Source organism: Ovis canadensis, chromosome 18 (assembly GCF_042477335.2).
Source record: "Ovis canadensis isolate MfBH-ARS-UI-01 breed Bighorn chromosome 18, ARS-UI_OviCan_v2, whole genome shotgun sequence".
NCBI lineage: Eukaryota > Metazoa > Chordata > Mammalia > Artiodactyla > Bovidae > Ovis > Ovis canadensis.
Window position 1 is genome coordinate 71,377,882 of NC_091262.1, and position 14,217 is coordinate 71,392,098.

Sequence of the window (14,217 nt, forward strand, 5' to 3'; positions counted from 1 at the left end):
GGTTACCATTTCCTTCTCCAGGGGATCTTCCCGACCCAGGGGTTGAACCTGGGTCTCCTGCATTGCAGGCAGATGCTTTACCCTCTAAGCCAGAGTCAACATCATAAGCAATGGATGTGAGAGGTGGACCATAAAGAAGGCTGAGCACCTAAGAACTGATGCTTTCAAACTGTGGTGTTGGAGAAGACTCTGCAGAGTCCCTTGGACAGCAAGGAGATCAAACCAGTCAATCCTAAAGAAAATCAATCCTGAATACTCATTGGAAGGATTGATGCTGAAGCTGAAGCTCCAATACTTTGGCCACCTGATGCAAAGAGCCAACTCATTGGAAAAGACTCTGATGCTGGGAAAGATTGAGGGCAGGAGGAGAAGGGGGTGACAGAGGATGAGCTGGTTGGATGGCATCATTGACTCAATGGACATGAGTTTGAGCAAATCTGAGAAATGAAAATAACAAGGCCATGGGGCCTCATCCACATGGGCTCAAAGCATTTCAAGGAAGGAGTTTGAGAGGCAGGAATGGGGGGATCCTGGGAATCTGAGTGACACTGTCTGGACAGAGCACATCACATACTGGGAGACCCAAACTCAACATCCACAGACAGATGACAGTGCTGCTGAAAGGTGTTTCAGTTGAGGCCCAGCCTGAATGAACATCACCCGAGCCGACACCTAAATTTCCTGATTCCCAGCAAGCCATGCATCCAAATGAAACTGAAAATGAAAAGGAGAAAAGTTAAAAACTGAGGGGTGCTAAGGACAGGTCATTAGAAAAGAACTCAGACAAAAGGAAAGCCATCATCTCATCCTCTGCCTGTACTTACAAAGAAAATAAACTCTAATGGTCAAGAGTCTGGGCTCTGGATTCACAGGAAGTACTGTTCACCTCACACCCCTAGGAGGGACCAGCTATAAAATGCTGGGAAGGTCAGTTACTCTCTGAGATTGTTTCCACATGTGGAATGACAGCCTTAAAGTACAGGATCAGGTTGGTGACTGGAGCTCCAGGATAGGGAGCTACTGTTATTCTGAGGGTTTAGCTATTCTCATAACACTGGAAACAATGCCATGATGTCCACAGCCTCACGCAAAGGAGCCCACTGTCCCCTCCCCACCAGGGCAGCCACAGCAGCACCTCCAAAGAAATAAGAAAAATAAGTACATTTCTCACCAGCAGGGGCTCTGATGCCCAGAGGGTCAGGCAGCAAAGGTCTGAGCACCCACAATCTCGTGAGCACAGGCCGCAACATGCCTGCGTGCAGGTCAAGGTGAGGGTGGGGGGCTTGCGGGCTGATTTCGAAAGAAGCAGAACTCTTTCCTGATAGGATCCTGGTGTCCCTGCCCAGACCTGCCTACGCGGAGGCAGGAAAAGATCTCTGATGAAATGGCCAGCATTCTTTTTCTGTTCAAGAAGCCCTCGAAACGGGCTTGAGTGCTAGGACTTTTAGGATAAAATCTTAAAGAAAATATGCTTTAGTGTCAGCAAGGCAAGGTTCAAATCCAAGCTGCCCCATCTACTGGGTCTAAAACTCAAGGCTCACTCTGCATCTTTCTGGGCCTTCGTAACCCGGGCTGCGGTGCAAAGAGGAAACTCCATCCAGAGAGAACCCAAGAGGCCCACAGCACTGAATGGTCCTCAGAAAGATGCCCAGGGCCCCGGGAGGATGAGAGCCAACCCAACAGCCTCCGGGGACTCACAAATACCCCGACATGTGCCAACATGCCCCCGTTCTCTCCAAGGGTCCCCAATCCCCTCTGGGAGAACGGAAGAGAGCCCCACACAACCTGCACGCCCCTCCCTCCCACACACTTCCCTCCCTCAGACCCAGCCCAGTGCACAGAAAGGAAGAGCCTTCCACAGCCCCAGGCTGCCCTGGGAAGCTCACTGCTGCATGGATCCTAGCGCCCAAGAGTGTCCAGCATTCAACAGGCACTCAATAAATACATACCGTGTGACTGCACAAAGGAATGAATGGGGTGCTCTGCAAAGAGAAGACACCCAGGGCAACCCAGACTCACCCTCTGGGAAGGGGACACCCAGCAACCTACACTGGGACGGGTGCCCCAGGGAGGGGCCCCAGGGTTTTCCACACCCCGGCCCTCGACTGTTGGATAGATAAGGGTTTGAGGTAGAAATGAAAGCAAAACTCCCATGGCGGCCTCCACTCAGCACCCACCTACCACTCCCAGCCCCTCCCAGGAAGCAGACAGCTGAGAGGCTGTGTTCTGGTCACAGGTGCTGGAGGACCCCCACATCAGAAAAGGAGGGAGGAGCGGGCAGAGGGCTACCTTGTCTGCCCTGGGCTGGGGGCTCTGGCCAGACACGTGTCAGAGGCCCCAGACCCTGGCCTGGTTGGATAGGGGGGCCAGTGGGGAGGGCGCGTCCCAGCACGTATGAAGCACGCCATGCTCAGTAGCCCTGGAGGTCGGTGTACTAATGCCCCCCTTTACAGAGGGAAGCACAGAGGCTCAGGGAGGTGGAATGACTCGCCAGTCATCCACAGCCAACTGGGCAAGTCTTGTTGCTCTGACTGTACAGTCATCTCACCACCCGCCACGCCTAGGGCCCAACCATTACACTCAGAGGATGCTCAGAAAAGAACGCCTCAATTTTCTTCTGAAACTGGGTTTCAAGCCAGTGGTACCCGGATGAGATGAATGCCAACTGGCAGGGTGGAAACAGCATGGTTTCAGGAGTCAGTGGGCCCCGAGGCTGAGTCCCAGCCCTGCCACTCACAGCCGGGTGATCGGGCAAGTCATCTCGCCTCTCCCCATGCCCCCGTGTTCTCATCCAGCGTATGGAGACACACTACCCGTCTTGGAGAGGAGATTCCCCATCTTCAACAGTGCCCGGCCTGTGGCAGGCTTCACCTCTGCTCGGAAATTGGGTGTGAGTCACTGGAGGGAGCAGGAGGCATTGAACACAGCCCTTCTGCAGCATCGGGGCATCCTGGATGAGCCCCCAGTTCTGGTTTCATGTCTCAGGCTCCAAGACCCGAGCAGGCTGATGAGGAGCCAGTGGGTTTGCAGACAACACTGCAGAGCAAGGGGCTCTGCAGACCAGGGGCTGCGCCACCCCACAACCCACCTCTGCTCCCGGCCCCCTGCCTGATAATCTGCACGCACCTGGAGGAGCGAGTCCCCAGGAATGTCTCCTGAGCAAAGACCATAGCAGCTCCTCCCCAGCCCCGGGATCCGCCTCTAAGGAATTTCAGTGCAAAACAGGCGCCGGAGGCAAGACATTTTTAAAAGGGGAGAGCTGTTGCTGTTCAGTTGCTCAGTCGTGTCCAACTCTTTGTGATCCCATGCACTGCAGCTCGCCAGGCTTCCCTGTCCATCACCAACTCCCGGAGCTTGCTCAAACTCATGTCCATTGAGTCGATGATGCCATCCAACCATCTCATCCCCTGTGGTCCCCTTCTCCTCCTGCCCTCAATCTTTCCCAGCATCGGGGGGAGAGAACACTGCCCACAAGGTAGCAATCAGCAGGTAGGGTCGCTGGCAGGCAGCCTGGTGCCACCACCCCGTTCCTCCTCCCACATGATGAGGATCAGACAAGGCAGTGAATGGCAGGTGCCACACCAGAGCTACCCAGGTGGGCTCCAGGGAACACGAGTCCCACACAGCCGTTCTAAGGACAAACCAGCCCAAGAACCTTTACATCCCAGACGCCCTCTTGGAGGCCCCTTTCCCAGAGAAGCCCCACAGTAAAGAGGCTGCTCTAGCCTGTTTAACTCAGCGCCAAACATGCCTGATGGCTCTGGGGTGAGGCCTAGTAACACCCTTCGGGAAGTGACAGTGTCTGCTTCCCAGAAGAATCGTCAGGGCACTTGTTAAGAGAAGGCTCCCAGGCCCTTTCCCTGGAGGCTTTTAAGCAGGGGACGGGTGGACTCAAGGATATGCTCTTCACTGGTGCCCCAAGTGCTTCTTCTGTTGGGCAAGGTCAGCAAACACTGGCCTGGAGGAAGATGCTGTGATCAGTCCCTCAGTTCTGCGTCCGACTCCATGTGACCCTATGGACTGCAGCCCCCTGGGCTTCTCTGTCCATGGAATTCTCCAGGCAGGAATACTGGAGTGAGTTGCCATGCCCTCCTCCAGGGGATCTTCCTGACTCTGGAATCGAACCCATGTCTCTTACGTCTCCTGCACTGCAGGGAGATTCTTTACCCCTTGAGCCATCAGGGAAACCCCTAGAGGAAGGTAAATGAGTGTGAAAGAGAACAAGCATCCTTTCCCCTGCTCCCTGGGGACCCAAGGCCTAAGCTGATCCTCAGGAAAGCTCGGCTGGCCTAGGGCCTACCCCCAAGGGTTCCCCATGATCCCTCACCCCAGCCCACCCTCAAGGCCCAGAAGAGCTCATTCCCAAACACAAAGGCTGGACTGAACCAGGCCAGAGGGGAGCATCTGTCCTCCTGTCCAGCCCCCAGAGCACAGCCTCAGGTGGAGGAAGGTCCCAGGGCCACCCACCTGGTCCCTTTTGACACTGTCAGGGAACAAGGCCACTGGAGGAAACACTGCTGCCTCCTCTGACCACCACCGACCTGCCCTTACCTAGATGGCTGCCCTTGGTCCTCAGGGCACCCAGGGCCACAGCAGAGGCAGGCCAGGCAAGTGACCTCCAGGCAGCAGACCCCACCCGCCCTGTAGCTCTTTACCTCCCAGAGGAGTGGGCACTCGCTCTTACTAAACGTCACCTCCTCAGAGAGGCCTTCTCTAGCCACACAGGGCTGAAGTGGCTGCAGCTGCTCCTGCCGCGGCTCCCCCATCTGCAGGCTTCCTGGCTCTAGCTCCACCCTGCAGCACTTCAAATGTGTCTGCACTGGTTTCCCTTCATCTCCTTACCAAGCCTCTAGGCACAGGAGGGCAGGGACCAGCACTAGCACAGGGCGGGCCAGGGTGGAGGCTCAGGACTTGCTGAGTGAATGAAAGAATGAGGGAATAAGGTGTGCCTGGTGGCTCAGTGGTAAAGAATCCACCTGCCAATGCAAGAGACGGATTTGGTCCCTGATCCAGGAAGATCTCACATGCCGCAAAACAGCTAAGCCCGTGCACCACAATTATTGAGCCTGTGCTCTAAAGCCTGAACTCCTGAGCCCGCGGGCGGCAAGTATTGAAGCCCTCGCGGCCTAGAGCCCACACTCCACAACAGGAGACGCCACGCAATAAGAGGCCTCCTGCACCCCGTAAATAGAGGGGAGACCCCACTCGCTACAACTAGAGGAAAGCCCATGCCGCAAAGAAGACCCAGCACAGCCAAGTAAATAAATAAAACTTTTTTTTTTTAATGAAGGAGTACCATACATAAAATAGATAGCCAACGGGAATTTGCTGTATGGCTCAGGAAACTCAAACAGGAGTTCTGTATCAACCTAGAGGGGTGGGATGGGGCGGGAGATGGGAGGGAGGTTCAAAAGGGAGGAGATATATGTATACCTATGACTGATTCATTTGAGGTTTGACAGAAAACAAAATTCTGTAAAGCAATTACTCTCCAATTAAAAGATAAATTAAACGAAAAAAAAAATGAAGGAATAAAGCCGATGACTTGACCTGGGACCCACCACCTTCACCCTGGGGTTTCCTTCCTGGCCCAGGGCACTCCAGAGTCACAAGCAACTCTGGCTGAGTCACAGCGGCCTGGAAAAGGGTTCAAAACCCACCGGTTGGTTCCCTCATCCACTAACAGACGCCCTCTCTGAGCCCCTACTGTGCGCACTGGTACAAGCAAGCATTGGGGGGCTTCACCAGGGAACAGAACTGCCCAAGTCTCGACCTTTATGGAATCCACCTGCCAAAGGAGGAGAGGGACAAGGAGCGGAGAGAAATAATGAGGCCAGTCAGGAGGCACTAAGGGTTGGAGATCCTAAGTGAAGGGAAAAGAAAACCAAGCATCTCTCAGAAGCTGTCCTTGGGAGGACTTTGGCCTGTGTGTCCCACTGCTCCCCCAGGACAGCTGGTGGCTGTGCAGAGTGGACCCAGCGGGTTCTGCCAGCAGGGACCTCCAAGGCCGGTTAACAGGGTGGGCACCCCACACTCATGGGCCTGGGAGGGAAGGGGCAGGAGTTGTGGGGTGGGAGGGTCCTTCACGGGAGTGGTTCTCAAATCCCCACAGCCAGCGTCAGATCCACCCCAGAGCCCTCAGGATGGGCGGTGGAGGTGCAAGGCACCCCCAGGGGCTGTCACGATCCTCTGCCCCACCACCACAATGGGTGGGCCCGGCTGGAGGGAGAGGCCCTGGGCCTCAGGGGCAGCTGCCTTCTCAGGGCTGCTGGGAGCCAGCAAGACAAAGCAGCAGGGGAAATTCAAACAGCCCAGTGGGAATGGCCTCATTCACAGCCCTGGAGGAAGCGTTGTTTGAAAGCAGGCGGTGGGGAGAGGGCTCTGGTCTAGGAGTGAGACGACCCCCGCCCCCCACCCCCACATCCCACAGTGGGACCTGGGACCAGCCGCCCCACCCTGCCTGGGCTCCCCTCCCAGCAAGGCCACACACACCCAGGCCGGCCAGCAGAGCAGGAACGGCCGTGTGGACCGGATTCCCGCACCCAGAGGGATGGTGTTTGAGACCCACACAGTGGCTCTGCCAGGCAAGGAGTAGGTGCTCAGCTCCTGGATGACCACGTGCTTTCTAAATGAATCTGGCTTTCTAAAAAAGGTACCAGAATATTCCCACTAAAAGCCGGCTTACCAACTGAACTCAAAACACAACGAGGAACAAACTCTCTTTAACAGCCAACTCTCATGCGCCACTTCGCTACATGGGCCTTTGCTGAATGCCCCAAGCCTGCTAAACCTCCAGGAGAAATAACCCGTGGAGTGGAGGCAGGAGGGCCCAGGGGTTGGGAGGGAGGCCCCAGCCTGATGCACAAGTGAGCAGAGCTCTGCCCGAGCAAGCACGGCCACCCCTGCTGACAGGAACTCAGTCCTCCCGTCATAAGAGAAACGCAAACCAACAGTATCATTTCTCACCCATGCGTGTGGCTGAGATCAAAAATGTCCACACACTGTGCCGGGGAGGGAGTGGGTGACAGGCCCTTCCGCTCGCTCTCACTGGTGAGCAGCACCCTGTCCTGGTGAGTGGTTTCAAACCTGCCCCGAAAGAGTCAAACGCCTGTACCCCCTCACTTATCTGACAATGAGCACCTAGGCCAGGGGGTGGAGCACGCCTGCCTACCATCTACACCAGCAGACGCCAAGCACAGGGCAAGAAATAGGGTCCATTGTTTTAACACCTGGAACCCCCAGCCCTAAAGAAAGGAGGTAAGTGATACAGAAGTGTCCTCAGAGAAGCAGTGCCAGGCAGTTTCTCTAAGATGCAGCGATTCATGAAAGGAGCCAAGAGCAGAACAGTATGTGTGGGCGAGATCCATACATGCAGGCCCTGTGTTTTGCACAAAACCCTTGGGGTTGAGGGGGGGCGGAGGGCAACATAGGAATAGGGGATTTTTTAAAAAGGTTATTATATTATTAAACAAGATCATGTGGGGCTTCCCTGATGGCTCAGACGGTAAAGAATCTGCCTGCAATGCAGAAGACCCAGGTTCTAGCCCTGGGTCGGGAAGATCCCCTGGAGGAGGGCATGGCAACCCACTCCAGTATTCTTGCCTGGAGAACCCCATGGACAGAGGAGCCTGGCTGGCTACAGTCCATAGGGTCGCAAGAGTCAGACATGACCTAGCGACTGTCATACACATACAAAATCACATGTGTGAAACTCTGGAAAACTGTAAAGTACCACAGAATTTCAAAAATCATTCAATTTTTTTTTTAAGTTAAAAAAAAAAGAAAAAAACACCTCGAGAGAGAGAGACTGCCGACAGCGCGTGTCCCTGAGTGACCGGAACTCAAGAACAAGAAGGAAATGGACTGACTTTTCATTGTGTATTTTGAGTCCTTTTCACTATGTATTTTGAGTCCTCTAGGTTGTAACATAGGCATGTATTAAATATTCAAAAAGATAAAACAATAAATGTGAGCTAATAATAACAGTAGCATGATTGGCATGGAGACTCTTGGCATTTTCAGGAAACCCAGTACAAACTCCTCTTGAATCTCCAAACTTGAAAAAACAAAAGTATCATCTTGCGTTAACATAATTTCTTCAGGCTCCGCATCCATAAAACAGGTGAAGACAGAAGCCCTGTCTTCCAAGGGGCTGTAAGATCCCCAAGGGCTGGGTGTGTAGGGAGATGCTGGCAGGGCAGCAGGCAGGGTAGGCTCCCCCACCCCGCACCCCCAGCCTTGCCCCAGACCCACACCCAGGCAGGATGAGCAGTCAGCCTCCCTCCCAGACTTCAGGGTTGCTCTAAAACTGCCCCAACCAGGAACACTCAATCTGCAAATGCCCAAGATCCAGGAATAGACAGACATTTGCGGGCAGATGCCCACTCACTCACCCACTCCCCAAGGACCAACTAAAAAGTAACAGCAGCAACCACCACCCACAGAGTTCCAGGCACAGTCCGGGTCCCCCAGAAACCCTGAGCGAATACTGTCATCGGCCTCACTTTACAAATGAGGACACCGAGGCACGAGCCCAGGTCACATGGGTGGCCCGCTGTCGAGGCAGGCCTGGCACCCGGGCAGGCTCATCAACAGACAGCAGCGGTCCTGGCGGTCCATCTTCTCCCACAGGAAGCCCACTTCGCCCCCGCAGCAGGCTGGTGGAACGTGTTTATTTGAAAGGCTAAGTATGGACAGTCCCAGTGTGCAGCTGCAAAGGATACTTAAGTCAGTACCTCCCCCCACCCCCATGCCCTCAAAGTGGTGCCAGATCCAATCATTAAGAGAAACGGGAGAAAAAAAAAAACCCACTCACAGACCAGCATCACTTAACCCTGGAAACGATTCTCCTTCCTCCCCACTATGAATCTCCCCAAAGAATCCCAGTACAGAACCACACTAAATCCTCCCAGCAAAAAGAACGAACCTAGAGTCCTTCATTTAAAGAAAGGAATGAGGACTTCCCTGGCAGTCCAATGGATAAGACACAGCGCTTCCACCACAGGGGGCGTAGGTTTGATCCCTGGTTAGGGAACTAACATCCCACATGCCTCGTGGCATGGCCAGAAATCAAAAAATTTTAAACATTAAAAAAATTAAAAATAAAGGTATATAGGCCCTGAGGGTATGGGCCACCCGAGAGGCCAGGTTCTTATCAACAGCAAACTCCCAGCTCCCTCCTCCTGCAGCCTCCCAGAACCCCCGGCCTAACCTGGGCAAAGAACTTATTAATAAACAAGGCAGCCACATCCTCAGGTGTAAAGGCCTGGGGTCCGGGCTCAGGGAAGCCCTTCACTTGGAATCCAGGTCCTTCATATGGCCTGAGCCTCAGCTTCCTCCCCATTCTGCCACCCTGGGCTGCTGGGAGGATGATGTGAGATGAGGTTCCAGGAAGGAAAGCGTTCGGGTCAGCTGACGTGACGGTAAAGATGGACAGAGGACACATTTTACACCAAAATGCTTCGCGACGTCGTGTGTCTTTCCACCACAGCCTGTACCACAGGTTCAGCTGCAGGAAAGAGGAACGGTGAGACGAGGCGCTGCAGGGCTGACACAGAAAACGTGGACACAGCGAACCAGGTCAGCCAGCACGTCCGCAAGGGCCACCGTGGAGAACCGAGAGCATTAAAAAAAAAAAAAATCACCCGACATTTTCAACTAACAGCTTTACTTCTCGGCTTCCCCTCTGAAGTCGCTTCTGCGTGCGAGGAAGCCTTGAGGCTGCTCCAGGGTGAGGGGAAGGGGCCGGCAGGCGGGAGGCCGAGGGGACACAAGCAGAGCCATCCCTGTGGAGAGGGGGAGACTCACAGGCAAAAGTCGGGAACGAACAATCCCGCAAGAAACAAGCCAAGTCAAGGCCCATCTGTCAAGGAGCCAGAGGGACGTTCCTTAAGACACAGTGCTTCCACTGCAGGGGGCGCAGGTTCGATCCCCGGTCTGGCAACTGACATCCCACATGTCTTGCTGCGCAGTCAAAAAGTTAGAATTTTTAAAATTAAAAGAAATTAAAATAAAGGAATGTAGGCCCTGAAGGTGTGGGCTACCCTAGAGGCCAACTTGCTGTTAACAGGAAACTCTCAGCTCCCTCCTTCTGGAGCCTCCCAGAGCCCTGGCCTAATGTGGGCAAAGAACTTATTAACCAACAAGGCAGGACCAGGCTGTGAAGGGGCGGCCCTCCCCCCTGCTAAGGTGTCCTGGTGGAACCTGCTCCAACGGTCCACGGTCCACAAACACCTGCAGGGGGCGATGCTCCTTGGAGAGCAGACAGGACGCTTGCTGAGGCCACAGCTCAGGACCGCAAGGAAGAATCTCCGAGACAAAACGGCAGCACTCCCGTGACGATGATGAGGGGGTCCACCCATTCTAGCAGCTGAACAAAAGGAACAGAAGTATGGAGCCTGCCCATCTAGTGCCTGTGAAACAAAGGGGCTGGGCAGAGAAGATCTCCCTTCCGGTCCTAAGATTTTTTTTTTTTACAAGGCCTGACATTTGGCTAAACAGCTCATCCCGCTGCGTTCAAGTCATCCTCTCCAGCGCTGATACTGCCCCAAACATTCGCAGCAGGGCCTCAAGCCGTTTTCAAACATCTCTGGACTTTTTCACTATGGAACTCGAGGTTGATTCATCACCCATCCAAATGGGAACCCCACGTGACAATGTCCATCCACAGCCCCTCTGGGCCACTGAAACTGCACCAGCATTCACATCACACCCACCAGCGGGCAAAGGACTCTGGCCACTCTAGGTGGGAGTACTTTGCACCCAGTACAGAAACGTGGCCACCAGGGGGCGCCACCCTGAAAGTATCCATAATAAAGGAGAGAAGAAACAGAAAAATTCTTTTCGGTGTTTTCTATTCCTTCCTAAGCTTAAGCGACAAAATAGCTAAAGCTCCCCTGATGAAAACACAAAGTGGGTTTCCTGAGGTTCTCGAATGACCCAGATATTTCCCTTCCTCTCTTTGAAGTCAATATTTTGGCCAGAAGAAGGCAACTAGACTTTGAACGCAATCACTCTTTCAGAGAAATGAACACTCCATGCTGGAGCTTCCCCAGAACGGCTGACATCACAGCTTGCCCTGAACCCCCCAGTGTTTAAGGGCAGGAGGGTCTCTGGGGAGGGAAAGGCAGTCTGCAAGTCCAGCCTGAGGACCCAGCCACGAGTCTAGTCTCGGTTGGAACTGTGTTGCGAGAGTCTCCTAATTACCAAGCAAAACATACCAACCAGATGACAAGCCTCGTGCTTCAGCTGCAGGCACAGGACGACACAAATAGAGAAAGACCTCAGGAAAAAGGGTGCAAGGTATCAGTGGGGATTTCCCAAGTCTCAGATGACTGCAGGGGGAGCTCGGGCACCTACCACCAAACCAGGTTTCAAGAACACGTCAAAGGGGTTTCTGCACATGTCTTCAGTGTCTAGGGCACATCGTCCACATGTGTGTGTTCAAGCGCCCCTTTCTAATGCTGCAAAGTCCTCACACTTCCAAGGCTCTGGCTGCAAGTTCCTCCCCGTTTCCTTGTGAATTCCCCGGTCATTTGGCATGCCCTCCTGAAAATGAAAAGCGTGCTTTCTCCCAGGGAAGCCAGCAGGAGAGAAGGCAGCCAACTCCATACCCAGACCGAGGGATGCGCAACCAGGAGCTGTTTTAGACAAGGTGTGCCCCTCTGGCTGCGGGGAGCAGAGCGCCTGCAGGGCTGGAACAGGCCAAAGAGCAGCAGGCCCTGGGGACAGGCATGAGAGGGGCACAGAGGTGCTGTGCCAGCCTGCACAGGCCAGCTCAGACCAGCCACTCACTCCGTATGCCAGGAGATAAGGAAACTCAATTGTTCAATTCATCATTATGTTTGGTGACCCAAAAGGGACAAAAATGCAAGGGGGGCCCATTTTTGAGAATCAAATCTGCCAAGTGGAGACACGGCATAACAAAAGGTTTTCCACCTGGAGTTTGCAAAAGGCTTGGGAAGCCAGATTCTCTTAGGCTTTCACTGAGAACCGGATTTAACTACGGGCTTCTCAGAGGCAAAGCCACCATAGGAGAACAAGGTGAGGCAAAGCCGACCCAAGACTGGATGCATCTGAAATGGACTAAGAATGTGATCCCATCTTATTAAAACACCTGGAGTCTCCACCACTAAGGAACTGCATGGGGTGGGGGGTGGGGACCTCGAGGGAAGAAGGCCATTCTACACAAGCGTTTACATTCTGCACCAGCCACTCCCTGGCTGTGGGACCCCGGGTCAGGTACCCAACGTCTCTGCGGATGGATTCCCCCCTCTCAGACACGTGGCCCAGAATCACCAACCCAACCAATTCTCAAGGCTGGTGCGAGGCTCTAATGAGACAGCAAATCACCTACACGCCAAGTATTGCTACTCGCTTCAAAGAGGCTTAATCCAGTGACATGCAATGACAGACTCTTGCAAAGAGAGCTGCGCCGGCGGGGCACCGAGTAGGTGGTCCGCAAACACACAAACATGGGTGCCCTCCTCCACGAAGAGAAGGGGGACGAAGAAAGAGGGCCACTCCAGTCCAAAAGTAACCTACAGCCACAGGCAGACAGCGCGGATTCCCCCCATTTCCCTGGTCCCTCTGCCACCTTCAGCAGCGCTCCCATCACGCCCGGGGGAGCCAGGGGTCTCCCCACCCGGGGTCCCTGTGCACCTGAGAGCCCTGGTCCATGCCACACCGCTCGTACTGCCCACCGCTTCCCTCGAACACAGCCAGCGGCCACCACAGCCACCTGGCTACTCGGACTCAGGGTCCCCACGCACCGTTTCTTCCCGTTTCGCTCTAACCTCCGGAAACAGCCCCCCGCCCCCCGAGGCTGAACCTGGGGCTCAGGCCGGGGGTCCCCGGGGGGTGGGGGGGCCGGAGCCCCGTCCCTCCTTACCTGCACAGCTCGGCGAAGGCCTGGAAATTCAGCTTCTTTATTTTCTTCTCGCTCAGCCAGTAGCCAACTCTCTTCCCTTTCAGAAAGGTCTGCATCTTCCTCTTCGGGCGGGGAGCTCGGGTCCGGAGGAAATCGCCCACAGGCCGAGTCTGGCGGCCCGGCGCGCGCCGCGAGCGTGCGGGCACCTCCTCCCGGCGGCGGGGACGCGGAACGGGGCTCCGAGCGCGCAGTCCTGCCGGGAGGGGCGGGCCGGGGCGGGGCGGGCGCCCGGGCGGAGGGAGCGGCGCTCAGCGCGGCATTCCACTGGCTGCCACCGTGCCGGGGGCCGCCCGCGCCGCCGCCGCCCACGCCCCCGCAGCCTGCGGGGCTCCGGGCGCGCAAGTTCGCGAGCGCCGGGCCGGGCCGGGGAGGAGAGGAGGCAGGCCCTCCCTCGCCGGCGCCGCCCTCCCGGCGCTCGGAGCCGAGCCGCACGCCCTCCAGCGGCGGCCACCGACGATCGGCCCCCGCGCTCGGGCTGCGCGCCGCCCCCAAGTCCCTCCTCCCGGCCCTCCCTCTGGCTCACGATCGCGGGGGGCCCTCCCGTCCGAGCCCCCAGCGGCGCGTTCGGCCGATCCGAGCCGAGCGCGTGCCCTTCCCGACGCGCTCGGACCCCGGCAGGGCGCACGCGGCCGCCCGCGCCCCGCGCCGTCCTCACCCGCCGCCGCCGCCGCCACTTCCTCCTTGTCCCGGTCCTCGCCCCGGCGCGCGGCACGCCGCCGTCGCCACCGCCGCGCTGACCCGGCCAGCCGGCCCGCTGGACCCCGCCGGGGCGGAGGAAGCGCGAGCGCGTCGGCCGCCAGGGGGCAGCACTGCCCGCCGCCTCTTAAAGGCGCCGCGCCTTTCCCCCCGGGTCTGGTTCTTTGGTGCGTGTTTGTGTGAAAGGCTCAGCGGTGAAGATTGGGGGATGGAGGGAAGCAGGGCTGGATTTAGGGCGATCCTTGCCAAGTGCTTTTACTTTTTAAAGGGACGAGAGGAGTCGCGGTGTGGGCACTCTCTGCCTGTCCTTTCGGAGTGATCGAGCCACTTGAATTTCATTCATCAAAAGCGTCTCAGTACCCTGAGCAGTATTCAGCCCCAACTGCAGCAGAGGGCGCGAGAAAAGCGGGGGGCGGGCGGGGGTTGGCGCGGCAGATGCAGACACTCGATGAGATCATCTGTCTTCCCCGGAGGAGACAGACCCAGGCCCAGGATGGGGGCCCCTAGGGTTGGGGACATAAACACCCAGGGGCCTTCTCAGGCTTAAGGAGGTTAACCACTAGATACACTCTGGGTTCCCTCCAATGGAGAAG

The 14,217-nt window shown here is 56.0% G+C and overlaps 1 protein-coding gene across 1 annotated transcript in view; it reads right to left on the reverse strand.

Annotated features, from left to right (window-relative positions):
- ITPK1 (inositol-tetrakisphosphate 1-kinase) overlaps window positions 1–13,747 on the reverse strand; it is a 155,876-nt gene extending 142,129 nt beyond the window's left edge. The window contains exons 1-2 of the mRNA XM_069559514.1: window positions 13,584–13,747; window positions 12,890–13,121 (exon numbers count right to left, since the gene is read on the reverse strand). Of these exons, the coding sequence (XP_069415615.1) occupies window positions 12,890–12,984 (95 nt within the window). The 5' untranslated portion in view covers window positions 12,985–13,121; window positions 13,584–13,747. The remainder of the gene's footprint in view (window positions 1–12,889; window positions 13,122–13,583) is intronic.
- Window positions 13,748–14,217: the final 470 nt, after the last annotated feature.